This window comes from Helianthus annuus, chromosome 2, assembly GCF_002127325.2.
Source record: "Helianthus annuus cultivar XRQ/B chromosome 2, HanXRQr2.0-SUNRISE, whole genome shotgun sequence".
Taxonomy (NCBI): domain Eukaryota; kingdom Viridiplantae; phylum Streptophyta; class Magnoliopsida; order Asterales; family Asteraceae; genus Helianthus; species Helianthus annuus.
This window is the reverse complement of record NC_035434.2, coordinates 121170248-121186906: the sequence shown is the minus strand read 5'-3', so window position 1 is coordinate 121186906 and position 16659 is coordinate 121170248. Positions and strand designations below refer to the sequence as shown.

The 16659-nt window shown below is 36.1% G+C and overlaps 1 protein-coding gene across 1 annotated transcript; it reads left to right on the top strand.

Annotated features, from left to right (window-relative positions):
• The first annotated feature begins 211 nt into the window (after positions 1 to 211).
• LOC110941829 (tryptophan N-monooxygenase CYP79A68) lies at positions 212 to 5380 on the top strand. Its single transcript, XM_022183504.2, has 3 exons — positions 212 to 507; positions 4202 to 4646; positions 4742 to 5380. Exons 1-3 carry the CDS (start codon positions 212 to 214, stop codon positions 5378 to 5380), a joined length of 1380 nt encoding a protein of 459 aa, XP_022039196.2.
• Positions 5381 to 16659: the final 11279 nt, after the last annotated feature.

Here is a 16659-nt window from a genome sequence, read left to right as displayed (position 1 = left end):
AACCAACAATATTGAATTTGTTGTTAAAACCATGATTATCATCATTCTGTTCCTCATGTCAACCTTCTACTTGTTATCCTTCTTTCTCAACAAGTTCACCACTTCCAAACTCCGACCTCCTCTTCCTCCTGGCCCGACACCCTTGCCCTACATCGGCAGCTTAATCAGCATGCTACGAAACAAGCCCACGTTTCGATGGATTCATAGGATGATGGACGAAACGAACACCAACATCCTATGCATTCGCCTTGGCAACGTGTATGTCATATCTGTGAGTGATCCAAACATCGCTCTCGAGTTTTTGAAGGACACAGATAGGATCTTCTCGTCTAGGCCTGATTCCATGTCAGCTTATCTGACGAGTGGTGGTTACTTGAACACCGCCCTTGCTCCAATGGGAGATCACTGGAAGATGATGAAAAAAATTATTTCCTCTGAGATTCTTTCGGTCGCTAGGCATAAGTGGCTTTTAAACAAGCGAAACGAAGAAGATGATAATGTACTAAGGTATTTTTGTGAGCATATTAAATTAGGGGTGTAAACAAAATAGGCCGAGAGGCTGAGCTCGGCTAATTTTTTATTTTATTTTTTATTTTATTTTGAATGGCTAATGTTGCACACCATAGGATTGAACCTCTTATCTCTCTTATCCTAAGCTCTATCTAAACTCACCAACACCACTAGGCTATTCCCAAGAGGATGAGCTCGGCTAATTAACTTGGGTAGTTTCGAGCTTTACTTTTAAAGCTTGAACATGGTTCATTTATCATATATTAGCTAATTTGAATACATTATAATGAAATAATTAAATTGTGTATATATATATATATATATATATATATATATATATATATATATATATATATATATAAGGTAGGGTTCATGAGTGAACAATGATTTAATTTGTGAACAAAATGAAGTTATCTTAACCATTGATTTTTTAGATCTAGATTTTTTTTAATGACAAGATTGTAATTATCTTTTATAACTTACAAGTATTTTAATAGACACAAGTGTATAATTGTATATTTCTATCTTCATTTAATTAACTAATTTTTCTCTCTCCTGATTTCTCTTTCCAATTAAAAGAATATTTAATTACATTCTCTATATTTTTTTTCTCTTACATATTACCTAACTTAATGTTTCATAATTTCAAAAAAAATACAAACATTATCAAATATTGTTCCAGCTATAACACAATTAAACATATTTAATTACATTCTCTATACATATATGTATTAGATCAATGTTTGATGAAAAGATTTATAGTGGAAACAATATGTAGTAATACACAAGTGTATAAGTCTGAGATACATCCACATGTATACATTATTTACTTGAATAATACACAGGTGTATACGTCTGGTATATACCGACTCGTATACACATATGTACTTGAATAATACACAAGTGTATAAATCTGGTTTATACTAACCCGTGAAAACAAGATGTAATAATACAAAAATGTATAACTATTTTATATACTGACCTGTATACACATGTTAAAAATCATAATTTAATTAGGTTTAATATTTAATTTTAAAAGGAACATAACAGTTTAATTAAAAAAAACATTAGCCCTTAATCTCTTATAATTAAAATAATAGAGAAATTATAAAAAATGAGAGAGAGAGTTAAGAGAGGAGAAAATTAAGTGATTTTAATTAAAAGTAATTGGCTAATGTCAATCTTACCATTTTAATATAAAAAATGATCAAGGACCAAGATTAGTTCACTCTCAAGAAGTTGTTCACCCATGATCCTAATCCTATATATATATATATATATATATATATATATATACACGGGGCTGCTAGAATGAGAACCACCCCGAGTTGTAAGAACCGCGAGAACCACACCATCCGGGTCGCCGTTTACCAAGATTTTTTTTTACAACTAGATGTGTGTATTATAAACACATCCGTAAAAAAAATTAAACGCTGCGGCCGAGGGGGTAGTTTTTTACACCACAAGTTTGGTGTTTTTATTTTTTTTTGTTTTCTTTTTTTTACACCAAAATTGTGGTGTAAAAAACTACCCCCTCGGCCGCGGCGTTTAAATTTTTTTTTACGGATGTGTTTATAATACACACATCTAGTTGTAAAAAAAAAATTTTGGTAAACGGCGACCCGGATGGTGTGGTTCTCGCGGTTCTTACAACTCGGGGTGGTTCTCATTCTAGCGGCCCCCTATATATATATATATATATATAGGGTAGGGTTCCAGCGTGAACAACCTCCCAAGAGCGAACTGCTCGAACATATATGGACCCTTGATTTCCTTTTTAGTTGTTAAGGGTAGGATTGTAATTATATAAAAAATTAGATTTAAATCATTATTTTAATAATTGAATTAAGTTACATCTTTCCTAATTTAAATTCATTATCTACATTATGTTTATTTATTAATAAGATAATTATCAAAACAAGCAACAAATCACCAGATTTCAATTTAATTTTTATTTCAGATTTCATCACCAGAATTCAAATTTTGATTTTTAAGATCCACGTAACCTTCATATTTCAGCGGTATACACATGTGTACTTGGATATAAATAGAACAGTACACATGTGTACATCAAGATTCAATACAAAAAAATATTCAGAGATATCACAAAAATAGACGATATACACATGTGTACATCGCATTAAAAAGAGGCAAAATCAGAATACGCATGTGTACATCGCATTTAAACAAATAGTTATTCTAATAATTTAATTAAGTTACACCTTTCCTAATCCTTGATTTGATTTGTGAGAGATTTATGCAATCAATTTAAGAGGATAATTGATTACTTGATTTGTGAGAGATTTATGCAATCAATTTAAGATTGAAATTACACATATACCCTTTTTGTATTTATTTAAGTGGAAAAAATTAACTAAATAATTACCATCATGTCACTCACATTAATCACAAGATCATAAAAATGAAGGGCCCAGATCAGTTCACTCTTGGGATTTTGTTCACGTTGGAACCTAATTATATATATATATATATATATATATATATATATATATATATATATATATATATATATATATATATATATATATATATATATATATATATATAGGACAAAGATACGTTAGGAACCACCCTTTATTGCGAGAACCACGAGAACCAATGTGAACACAACAAAAAAAGGCCTAAAAATAGCTAAAAAAACACACAATTTTGTTTTTTTAATAATTTTTATAAAAAATCGCTACTTTTAGTAGCCAAAATTTAAAAAAAAATTTGCTACTAAAAGTAGCGATTTTAACATAAAAATATTAAAAAATATTAGTTTTTTTTTAGATTTTTTTAGTTTTTTTGGGGGTTTAGTTTTTAATATTTTAGTTTGAGGGGGGGGGGGGTTTAGGGTTTTGAGGGGTGGGGGGGAGGGTTATGTTTTTTTTTTTGGGTGGGGGGGGGGAGGAGGGTGGTTAGTTTTTTTTTAGGTTTTTTTTAGCTATTTTAGGTTGTGTTCACATTGGTTCTCGCGATTCTCGCAATAAAGGTGGTTCTCGCATGAACCTTACAACACACACACACACACACACACACACACACACACATATATATATATATATATATACATATACGATACGAATCATTAGAGAACACTAATTATTGCGAGAACAAAAAGAACATTTCAAAATCACTAAATCTTTGGATATAAGGTTCATATTTCTTAAATTTTATGTTTCTTACATTCATACGTCTATTATGTTTCCCTACACATAGTCTACATACATGTAGGTAATTTAGCCTATACATAACTACATGTGTGTAGGTTATTTATACACTGAAGATTTTTCATATTTTTTTAGATAATAGTATGAGAAACAATAAATCTTACATTTATAACATTTTCATTTACGTTTTTGTTTTTTAGGATTGAAAAAAATGAGTGATTCATTTTATTCTGCGTGTTCTCGCAATATTTATTGTTTTGCATACAACCTTCCCCTATATATATATATATATATATATATATTAATCAAAACATACTTAAATAATAGTTTCGTTTAGGCTAGGGAGCGAGCTGGAGCTCGAATTTCTGGCTCGAACTCGTTTATTAAACAAGCTTGTTTTAAAAGTTTCGAGCTCGTTTAAGTTCGGCTTGATTCGAACTTTTAGAAAGACAATCTCGAGTAGTTCAAGAGCAACTTAGCTCATTTACTCTCCTAATTTCGGCATCCAAGTGTTTCAGGTACATTTACAACCAATGCAAGACAAATCTTGGGGTCACCAAAGGTTTGGTGAATGTGAGGATTGTTGGGCAACAATACTCGAGCAACATGGTAAGAAAGCTCATATTCGGGAGTAGGTATTTTGGTAAAGGGAGAGCAGATGGTGGACCTGGGGAAGAAGAGATTGAGCATGCTGATTCACTTTCCATAATTCTTGTTTACGTTTACGCGTTTTGTGTGACGGATTACATACCGTGTTTGCGATGGATAACGGATTTTGATGGGCATGAGAAGAGCATAAGGCAAGCGATTCTCACCGCACGAAAACATCAAGATTCTTTGATTGATGAGAGGATTAAGCAATGGAAAGATGGTGTTAGGACAAAACAAGATGACTTATTAGACGTGTTCATCAACATTAATAACCCGCGACTAAATGCTAGCGAAATAAAAGCCCAGATCCTTGTATGATTAACAAAAAAATTTGATCTCTTTGCTTTGAAGATATCACTCATTCTTTTGTTTGATAGATTTTGATTAGTTATTGTTGTGTACCGCAGGATCTAATTCTTGCAGCTTATGTTAATGTTTCAAATAACACTGAATGGGCGATGGCGGAGATGATGAACAATCCGAAGATATTCGATAAAGCTGTCCATGAGCTCGATTTGGTGGTGGGAAAGCATAGATTGGTTCATGAATTTGATCTACATCATCTCAATTACATCAAAGCTTGTGTAAAGGAGGCTCTGAGGTTGCACCCAGTTGCACCTTTCAACCTCCCTTACGTGACAACTGCTGACTCTACTGTTGCGGGATACCTTATACCAAAGGGAAGCCACGTGATGGTGAGTCGTATCGGGCTAAGTCGGAACCCTGAAGTTTGGGATGACCCGTTAACTTTCAATCCAGACCGTCACATGAAAGGTGATAAGGAAGTGGTGTTAACCGATCACAACCTTCACACGTTTTCGTTTAGCACTGGTTTGCGTGGGTGCCCAGGAGTGCTGTTGGGCTCGACCATGACCACAATGCTTCTAGCGAGGCTCGTACAAGGGTTCATGTGGGAGTTGCCCCCTAACGAACCACATGTTGATCTCAGGGAGAACCTACAAGATTTAGCAAAAGCAAAGCCATTGGTGGCTTTAGCCAAGCCTCGTCTGCCTCAACATATTTATCCCACTCTACACAATGCTTAACAGTTGCTGAAAAACCTATCTATACATTTGTAACATGAATGTGGTGTATTATAAAGAATCCAATTAGCGAGATAATATTGTGAATTTATTGTACAAAGAACTTTGAGGTTGTGGAAATTTATAATTTTCATTTTGATTGAGAATTTTAAGGTTGCGAATGTTTCATCATATAAGTTTAGACTCTTGTGTGATAAGCAGTTGGAATTAATAATGTGACATCATGATTTCTCGGTGGGCCTGGATTTGGGGTTTATGTGTGAAGATAGATATCAGTAATCACAATGTACAACGGAAGATGAGAATTTAAATTAAATATATAAATAAAAACTTAAGTGTCCGAAAGTTCAAAATAATTATACAATTTATTTTTCTACTTCTGATTAATCTGGGTTTTTGGAACAGACGACGAATCTGTTTAAGGGAATTGTGTTAAACACAAGCCCGGTTCAATCGCTTACTGTTTCTGCAATTTATTTTTCTACTTCTGATTAATCTGCAGTTCTGATCAATGGTTATTTTTTTCTAACAAACTTAAACAGACTCGCTTCTGATTGTTCTTCTTGTTCTTTGCAGAATGGAAACCCCCGTGACCAATGTTGTTTCTACAGTCGTCACTGCTGTCATGACTTCTGCTGTTGCTGTCACAACCGGTCTGGTTGCACCGCTGCCTAATGCAGTTTCGCATGCTGAAAAACCAGAGAAATTTAATGGTGTGAATTTCAAACAGTGGAAACAAAAGATGTTCTTTTATCTGACCACGCTGAATCTGGCACGGTTCTTGACTGAACCTAAACCCCATGTTGATGAAAGGGAAATGGATGCTCAAACTGTGAGCGCGATGCATGCTTGGAATCATTCGGATTTCCTGTGCCGCAACTTTATCTTGAATGGTTTGGTGGACACATTGTATAACGTGTATTGCAAAGCCAAGACTGCCAAAGAATTATGGGAGTCGTTGGATCGCAAATACAAAACAGAAGATGCTGGCACTAAGAAATTCGCGGTGGCTAAGTTCTTGGACTTTAATATGATAGATGCTAAAACTGTCATGAGCCAAGTCTAAGAATTGCAAGTTTTTCTTCATGAAATTCATGCGGAAGGAGTGGTCCTCAGCGAGACATTCCAAGTTGCGGCAATGATTGAAAAACTGCCACCAAGTTGGGTTGATTTCAAGAAGTATCTCAAGCATAAGCGAAAGGAGATAACCATTGAAGATCTCGTTTTTTGTCTTCGTATTGAAGAAGATATCAAATTGGCTTTGAAACGGATTAATGGTCCTAAAACAGTGAAGGCCAATCTTGTTGAACATGGCCAATCTTCAAAGGGAAAAACAATGGAAAAGGTGGAAAGAAAGGTCATGGGAAACACTCCAACCTTGGTCCTAAAGGAGGAGTTGGGAAAAAGAAGTTCCAAGGAACTTGTTATAATTGTCAAAAGCAAGGCCACAAGGCTAGCGAATGCAAGCTTCCCAAGAAGAAGGAAAATGCTCAACAAGTGAACATGGTAGATGAAGTCGATAAGCTTGTTGCCATGGTGTTAGTGCACTACATCTGTTGATTTCGTCTTGGATCGAGTCTTACGTTGTAATGTATAGATTAGGGCACAAAATACGAGAAAATATGTGATTGTATAGAGATAGATTGATAGGATAGTTTATTGGGCCATAGAAGCTTAGTGGTCCGCTCGAATGGACAGTATAGTGGTTCGCTTGAACGGTCAGATCGGAGATCCGCTCGTATGGCACAATGAAGTGATCCGCTCGTATGACATCTGATGTGGTTCGCTCGAATGGTGGTTCGCTTATTGGACTGGTTCTTATAAGCGAACCCAAACCACTATATATAGCTGATGTTTTGAGCGAATCTATAGGAGTAGTTGTTGAATTCCACGCTGAAGTGCTACCGGTGTGAAGAACGAGCTGTAATTGATTGTCAAAGCAATAAATCAATAGATTAAATGACGTGTGTGTTATTTCTACTTCATTTCTTGTTATTCCGCACCTGAAATTGAAGAGAAAAACCTCTGAATGACTCGTTCGGTCTGTAAACGATCCTACAAGTGGTATCAGAGCTTGGGAGGAGGTATTTCTACAGAGAATAGCTGGAATTAGTCATTATTTCTTTCTTCTACACCTTCTTTTCTTGATTCGGAGAGATTTCACGGTCAGAATCAGGTCAAATTTGCACAAATTGCGTGTTTTTGGACAAAGACAAACCCTGGAAAGTTTCAGGCAAAAATTCGGACTAAAATTGGGTGAAAACATGTTCGGATTGAGATTCGCTCGAATCTTCCGCTCCAAATCAATCAGGTTCGCTCCAACTTGATCAGATCCGCTCGAACAGTTCGCTTCAATTCGGCAGGTTCGCTCCAAAACCAACTGGTCCGCTCCAATTGTCCACTCGGTTCGCTCATTTGTCCGTCCGGGTCGCTCGAAATCCAACCTGTCCGCTTATTTGTACATCCGGTTCGATCGATCCGCTCATTTGACCATCCGGTTCACTCCAAAGTTGATCGGTCCGCTCATTTGAACATCTGGTTCGCTCCTAAGTCCAATCGGTCCGCTCCAAAGTCATCCAATTTGCTCTCTTTTGATCTGGTTCGCGTATATTGCATTCGGTTCGCTTGTAATTCAATTGGTCCGCTTATTTGTCAACTGATTTGTAAATCGTGTCAATTGATCATGGACGAGGATTTCTACAACGCATTCGCTACTCCGAGTACCCCAATTACTGCTGTTCAAACCACAATGCTCGAAAACGAAACAGGAACGATGCAAAAGCCTCCCAAACTAATGAACATCGAAGAATTTAAAGGTTGGGAAGGTCGGTTTGAGAATTGGGTGCAAGCAAACTATCTTGATGCTTGGGAATGTGTGGAAACGAAGTATGTTCGACCACTGAATGATGATGAAGAACCCGTTCCGATAAAAGATCTTACTGCTGATGCTAGGAAGAAGTACAAAGATGAGAAAATGATGCTAAGTCTTCTTCAACAGGCAGTAAAAGAGGATATCATGGTTCTTTTACAACACAATGGAACATCGTATTCAATTTGGAAAGCTTTGCAATCAAAGTTTAGGGGAAGTGAAGAAATGGTTAAGAGCAAAAAGTCACTTCTAAAGAAAGAGTTCGATTTGTTCTGTGGGTTAAAGAATGAGAGTACAAGAGAGATTATTGAACGATATTGTAATTTACTTGCCAATATGAAAAGGTTGAGTATTGAGAAGAGTACTGATGAGTTGATCGAGAAACTTGCTGATGCATTGCCATATGAGACTTGGGGCACATATTTGATGATGCTCAGGAACAAGAAAGGTTTTAGCAATCTGACGCTCAGTAAGTTCATTGAAAAGATAGAGGCTCAGGAAATGGAAGAACGTAAAGTTATCAGAATGAAAGATTTTGATGGTGAACAGGATATAGGGTTATACTATAAGGCAGCTGTGAATGAGAATAAATCTTCAAATCTATCTCCGAAGGTTGAAACTGCCACAGTGCCAAAAATTCATCTGGAAGTCCATCATCTGGATACAACAGCAAAACTAGTTTAACTTCATTTCCATCTTTCGATCCAAACATCTCTACAACTAAAAACGGGAGGAAATTACAATGCAACATTGTGTTAAATCTTGAAAATGATCAAGATTATTCAGAGGAAGTTGCCAAAAATCAAATGTCTTTATCAGGAATGGTTTTGGAATCTTACACTTGTTTTGTTGCAGGTCGTATCGGCAATCCGATGTTAACCAAAGAAGATTACGACCAGATAGATGCTGAAGAGATGGAGCTGATGGACATAAAGTGGTGTCTGGCTAGTGTTTTACGGAGAGCTGAGAAATTCAAACAAATCACGGGGAGAGATGACCTTTGTGATGCGAATGTTTCTACTTTAGGTTTTGACAAATCTAAAGTCACTTGTTTTCGGTGCAGGGAAAAAGGACACTTCAAGAGGGAGTGCACTAATCGAGAAGCAAGTGGAGCTCAAAATCCGTTCAACAACAATAATGATTACTATCGGAAAGCCATCTACCATCAAGTTGGTCAACAATCTTCTCAACAACAAAAACATCAAGCTCAAACTGCACATGGAAGAGATGTGATTGAAGATTTTGGAAAGAGAGCTTGTGTGGGTAATAGTGATAGATTGTATGGAAAAAGAAGGATGGTAGTGCTTTGATAATTGATCAAGATGATGAGAGATTACCTGAGGGTTTTAGCTGGGTAAATTTCACTTGGGATGATTCGGTCATTACCCACCTAACCCACACATAACCATGGGTGCAGTCTGATAACGGGATTTGTCAGATCCTATGGTACCATAACCTAATACTGGTCGGTTGGGCCAAAATTAATGGATATTATTCGTTATGTAATTACAACCAACAAGCTTGTTCATATTATCAAAATCGTTATTAGTTTTAATATAAACCATCTTAATCGTTTTTGGAAAACATCGTTTAAACATTGAAATCATTTAACACATATGGATCACCCCAAAACAATCGAAAACAGTAAAATAGGGGAACTATGTACTCGCCTGAGAATGCTTAGCGGTCTTTGAACAACAACCAAGCAAAGCTAGAGGGAGCACGGAATCAATCGGCAACCTAATAACTATATAAATAAACCGGACCTAAGTCGGAGGATCGGATAGGATGAGGTCTTGTAAACCAAATGAGTTATTGGAACTCATATGACATGATTTAACAATGCCTACATACTAAATTGAAACCTAACCTAAGTGCTTTCGACCCGTTACGACCCATTAAGGTAGCTTACGCTACTTTAACGCGTCGTGCGCGCAAACGCGCGTTCGAGAAGTCTAACTAGTCCTATGACAAGTACTATATGCCCATACTTGTTTAATTATGTTACATAATTAGTTATGTGTCAAAAGTTTAGGTTACATATGCTTAATTACCAATTATGTATGAAAAGGGTATTTTGGTAATTTACTAAAGGCATATAACTACCTATCATGCGACTAATTAACCCTAAGTAACCATAAGGTATAACCTCGAAAGGTTATTCCCTACCCTACTATGGTCACAAAACATGTTTGGTCGGATCCTAATGATCGACCAAACGGGTCGTGTTCGAAAGTCTAAGCGGGTGTTTAGTCCGCTTGACTTACGACTCTACACAAGCACAAAACTAAAAAGTGACGAGCTAAACATGTCAAAACATGTTTAGTTAGGTTAGAAAACAGGTTTGGTATCAAAACAAATGGTTTTGATACCTAAAAGTAGCTTGGTTACAAAATACGCGAGAAAACGCATTCTGGCCGAAGCTACGACTCGTCACTGAGCCTAGATAACGTGGTAATTAGTAGGTATAGTCACTAGGGACTATAACCATCGTGATTACGCTCACGTTATGAAGTTCAAGCGAACTTCGCATTGACCATAAACTGGTCATTGCAGAAAGTCAAACGCAGTTTGACTTTAACAATAAAAACGAATGAAAAACGCGAAAGAATACTTACAGAAGGTCCCCGCAAGATTTGAACCCGATTCTCTCTCAGGTAGGAAGCATATACTTCCACTTAGAGAGCTTGAATCAAATTCAAATGTTAGGAATGAATGAAAACATGGTGGGTATTTATAGGAAATCTAGAACCGTTAAGATCGTTCGTCGAAAAACGTGCTTTGATCTAGACCTTACATGTGGGCACATGGTTTTAAAAACCATGGGAATACTTAAAACCATCAAATGGTATTGCAAAACAAGGATCAAAACCATCCATGTGTGGCACATTGTTTTGAAATTCCATGGATACCTACAAAAATGGACCAAGTTCAATGTATCTACAAGAATTTTCAAAAATGGTTCATGCACTTGTAAACCTTGATATTTTTGGCACTTTTAAACCCCGTTAACCCCATTTTAAGGCTCTAAAATGAAGTTAAAGTATAGGGAACTTAAAATGTGCTAAAAAATATCATGGATGTCGGCTCGTTTGGTCGTACGATTGCGTTGTTCGGTTAATTACGACGGAAGTCGTAACGAACGCAAAAACGATCCAAATTGCGCGGCGAATGGATTTTTATTATACCAAACACTAAAACATAATATTTTAATGCTTACATAAATTTTTGGATGTCCGGATGTATTCAGAACGTAAGATATGCGTAAAAATGCAAACTTATGCACTTTTGACGCTTTTAGTCTCTATTGATCAATAAAGTTTATTTTAGCATACCGAACCCTTCAAAGCCTATATCTAAGCTATGTAAAGGTTATTTAGGGTATGTTTAACTTATGATCAAGTTCCGGAGTGTTCATTACTATACAAATCGGTATAGTTTCGCAATTTGACACAAATAGTCCCTGCGATCGAACAAGGTTGATTTTAACACACCGAACCATCCAAAACTTATTTCTAAGTTATGTGGAGGTTATTTAAGGTTTGTTAAGCCTATTTAACTATTCCGGAGTTTTTGTTGCATTAAACTGGTTATATTTATACATTAGTGCGCGTATAACCTTCCAGAAAGCGATTTAGAGCTTGAAATCGAACGAGAATTGATATGTGCAAATGATACATGTATTTATACAAATCCCAAGTATGAAACACAATATTTCATTGATTTGGTACTTGTTTGATGGCCATGGAGGCACAGATGTCACACTGGTGAGCAGTGATGATGAAGAGGTGCCAGTGGTGAGAAGTCAAAAGGTGAATGAAGTTCCAAAATTCAAAGTTGATGAAGAAGTTGATGCGAAAAAGATTCCAATGAAGTGTGAGAATTGTGAGATTGTAAAGAAACAGAACAGCACTTTGATTTACAACTTAAACAGTCTGAAAGAATCTTATGATGTGCTGAATAAGACAATAAATCAGTACAATCAAACGAGTGAAGAACAAGCTGTAGCAATGAAGACACTTTAGGGAGCCTTTATGACAAAGCACAAAGTTGTAAACAATTACATTGAAAAATGTGCTGCTTTGGAACAAAAGCTTGAGCTGCAAATAATAGAAACTGAAAGAGTTAATCGTTTGTTAAAAAGGTACTCATGTACTTCCTATGTTATTGACAGGATATATCCGACAGTTGAAAGCATGAAGGTATGGAAAGACGATGAGGGAACTGAAAAGAAAGCAGCTGAAGTTAGTGTTGAGGAAAAGATTGCTGACAAGAAGAAGAATGACAAGAAAAAGGATAATGAAAAGATGTCAGTTATAACAAGTGTCCACCCCCGCTGGAAAATGGATATTTGCCTAGATATCCAAACGATGAAAGAGTCAAAAAGGCCACAAATTTACAGTGGGAGTCAGAGTCGTTGGTCAATCTTCCTGAAAGTATTGATGTTGTGTTTACATCGTCTCACACTGATCAACAATCTCAATTGATGAAGAAAGTCGTGGATCATGTGTTAGAGAGTGATGATTGTGAAGAGTCAAAGTCGAAGTCCGTGTCAGAGTCTAAATCTGAGTCGAGCATTCCGGGTCAAACAGAAAAACAGGGCAAATTAGTTTATGATAGAAAGTTTTTGTTGTCAAAATCTAATTTGGATGATGGATTGTTTAAAGTTGCTTATACTTTGAATGATTCTGACAAATTATATTCTGATGAAGAATTTCCAATAAGAGGTGTCAAAACTGAACTGATTAAAAAGATTTTCATACTCACAGAAATCAACATTTCTGAAATAAAAGGCTTATGTCTTATTGATAAACCTAAACCTTACACCTCAAGAGTTCAACAGAGATTAAACAAGAAAAAGAAGTACGGTTCTGGTTCAGATTTCCAAAAGAAATCAAACCATAACGGTAATTTCAAAAAGAAAGGATTAGGTTTTACTCCTACAGAAAAACAGAAAAATGAAAAATGTGTTCGTGATTTTAAATCAAAAATGTCATTTGTTTCAGGTACGTCATCTAAGGAAGAAGAAAAGAAAAGTTTTTTGAAAGAATCAAACAGTGAGTTTCTGACGAAGAAGATAGCTGAGCAAAAGAGAGACTCAAGAACATGTTTCAAGTGCAACAATGTTGGACATATTGCAAAAGATTGTTCGAATGCGATACAATCAAAACAGGGAGTATTTCGTAAAATCAAAGAGAAAATGTTTGCGTTCGAATCACCACTTGATAGAACAAAACTGTTTAAAGATTCTATTTTTGAATTTGGTGAGAGTTCAAACAAGTTTTACAAGAAGATAGCCAAATCTGACAACCAGAAATGGGTCGTTAAGAAGGTTGGTGAAAGCTCTAACGATGATTCTGATGGATCAAAATCAGAGGAGCTATCTTCAGGCGATGAAACTGATTCGACAAAGTCAGTTGAGCCACAAGTTATTTCAAAATGTGAAGCTAAAGTAAAAGTTGATAACTTAGTTCCGATTGTGAATGATGAGGAGTTTCCATCACTCAGGGCTGAGAATTATAAAAAGAAAATTGGTAAAGTTGAAATTTCTAACCAATTTTATAATGATGAACAGGAGTTTGATGTTGAGAAGGTCTTTAACCCTAAGGTAAAACACATCTTTGGCAAGATGATTGACCGAAAAGTCAAAGGGGTTAAGGAATTTTATGAAAAGAAAACAAAGAAGGAAAAGGTTGAACCATCCCTGGTTTGTGACTGGGATGGTACATATTATGAACAATAAGTCTCAGAACTTGCCGGGGTTCCCAAGTTGGTAAGCGTGGAGCATGAATCGGCATCTTTCTCAAATTCTATTCGGTAATGTCAACCATACAAACGGTAAAAAGGTTTGTTTGTGTATTTCTTACAAATGGTATTTGATGAGTTTATGGTTTACAATTGGTACAAAGGTTTCTGAACTGCAAATGGTAAATCAAGGACATTAATTTGTACCTGTATTTTCCTACGTCTGGTTGGAAGACAAAATGATGAACCACATTCCCGAACATTTATTTGATAAACCTACAAATGGTCATCCACAATTGGTAAAATCAATCAAACTTACTTTCCAGAAAAACCATTTTGATTAAAACAAACTTAAGTAAATGGGAAAATAGTTTGTTGATAGGGGGAGATCTGATTGTCTATGCACTTGTGAATGGCGATTTGAGGTGATTCGATATCGGTTGTCATGTTTTTGTATAGTTTGTTTTCAATTTTCGTTAATGTGTTTGCATTTTAGGAGGAGTAGAAAATTTCAGAAAATCCAAAAATATTAGAAAATTTGAAAAAGCCAAAAACATGATAAAATTGAAAAATGAGTTTTGTTTCATAAGAGAGGAAATGATAGTACATCAGTGGACTATCACAACATGCTAAAGAATTGAAAAGTTTAAAAGTGATAAACGATATTACTGTGGATGTGTCAGTAGATTTTCGCACATTTAGTAAATTGAAACGAGATATAAACCTAAATCAAACTTGCTTGATTCGTGGGTAACTATTCTTGAATATATGGGTAACCCCAGAAATCTTGTTTGAAAGGTCCCGTATTCCGAGATACTAGGTCTTTATACTTAGTGATATCTGGGGTATTATCCCGGGACTTCTGCTGTATGGAAGTACTGACCTAGTCCCCGGATAATACTTTCTGCAAAAAGCTTTGAAACATAAGCTCGCCCTCAGCAATCTGATTAAACAATAAAATTGATAGTCATTGCTGTTGTAAAAAAGATCCTCTAAAGGGGACCCACCAAAAGTCGAGCCGTCATCTCTCTGCTGAACGGAAGTTCTGACCTGAGCTCTCACGGTTTCGCATCTACCCCGTTACAGATATCATCTGTGGTATACTCACCTGTAAGACTGAATATTTGGGATCTGGATACAGGAGTATATTCGAGTGGAGTGATACACAATTAAGTTTAAGTCTTTAAAACATTAATATCGTATCTCGAATCGATTGAAATTTGTGTGAAAATTTAAGTGGACAAACATACTGACAATCTAGGTAAATTGTTTAGAACTTAAAATGAAATCAAGCTTAAAGGTGTTAGTGATTGGTCTCATATACTGATATGATCCTCTTGCACAAACTCACAAAAATATTGTCTGCAAATAGTTCATTTCTGCCTTTTATTTTTTTTTAAAAAAAATTCAAAAAGATTTTTGGTGTGTTTTAGCATAAATTTTTGAAAAATCAAAAAGATTTTCGACAACTGGTGTTGAGTAACTAATTTTCAAAATTTGCAGTGCTAAACATGATGAACATTTGGTTTGGGTAATTGTGTTTGTTTTTAATCAAAAATTGTCAAAATTCCAAGTGGTTCATCAGTATCTGATTGGCTGGTTAGTTTGTTGTTTAGTGATGTTTATGTGCTTAAACGTTTGTCATAAAACTTATGTTTGTGGTAGAGTTTATGCAGGAAAAATCAACATCTGAAGGAGAATATGTAACATTTGAGGGGGAGCTCATGTTGGACTGGATAAACTCAAAAGATGTCAGACGTCAAAGTGAGGGAGTCTGTTGATGATGAAGAGAAAGAGAGGAAGATAGAAAGAATGAAATGCCCAGAGACTAATCAAGACTGAAGACGTGAAGACACAACCTTGTTGTGTTTCAATAGTCGACTTCATCAACATCTGAGGGGGAGTCTGTTGGTGCACTACATCTGTTGATTTCGTCTTGGATCGAGTCTTACGTTGTAATGTATAGATTAGGGCACAAAATACGAGAAAATATGTGATTGTATAGAGATAGATTGATAGGATAGTTTATTGGGCCATAGAAGCTTAGTGGTCCGCTCGAATGGACACTATAGTGGTCCGCTCAAACGGTCAGATCGGAGATCCGCTCGTATGGCGCAATGAAGTGATCCGCTCGTATGACATCTGATGTGGTTCGCTCGAATGGTGGTTCGCTTATTGGACTGGTTCTTATAAGCGAACCCAAACCACTATATATAGCTGATGTTTTGAGCGAATCTATAGGAGTAGTTGTTGAATTCCACGCCGAAGTGCTGCCGGTGTGAAGAGCGAGCTGTAATTGATTGTCAAAGCAATAAATCAATAGATTAAATGACGTGTGTGCTATTTCTACTTCATTTCTTGTTATTCCGCACCTGAAATTGAAGAGAAAACCTCTGAATGACTCGTTCGGTCTGTAAACGATCCTACACATGGTCACGGACCTCTCGATTTTGGTCATGGAAGTGAATATAGTTGGGCAAAATAACAAGGATTGGTGGGTCGATACGGGGGCTACCCGACATGTGTGCTTTGACAAAAGCCTTTTCAACACCTTCAAGGAGGTGACTAATGGAGAAAAGGTTTTCATGGGAAATTCTGCCATAGCAGAAATAAAAGGAGAGGGTAACGTGGTTTTGTAGATGACTTCTGGAAAAGAACTCACATTGTC

Bases quoted from the DNA above. Each gene is read 5' to 3' on its own strand.
- LOC110941829 (XM_022183504.2), top strand. From the start codon at position 212: ATGGACGAAACGAACACCAACATCCTATGCATTCGCCTTGGCAACGTG. The intron at 508-4,201 runs GTATTTTTGTGA...CAAGTGTTTCAG, and splicing joins GAAGATGATAATGTACTAAG to GTACATTTACAACCAATGCA. The intron at 4,647-4,741 runs GTATGATTAACA...TGTGTACCGCAG, and splicing joins AAATAAAAGCCCAGATCCTT to GATCTAATTCTTGCAGCTTA.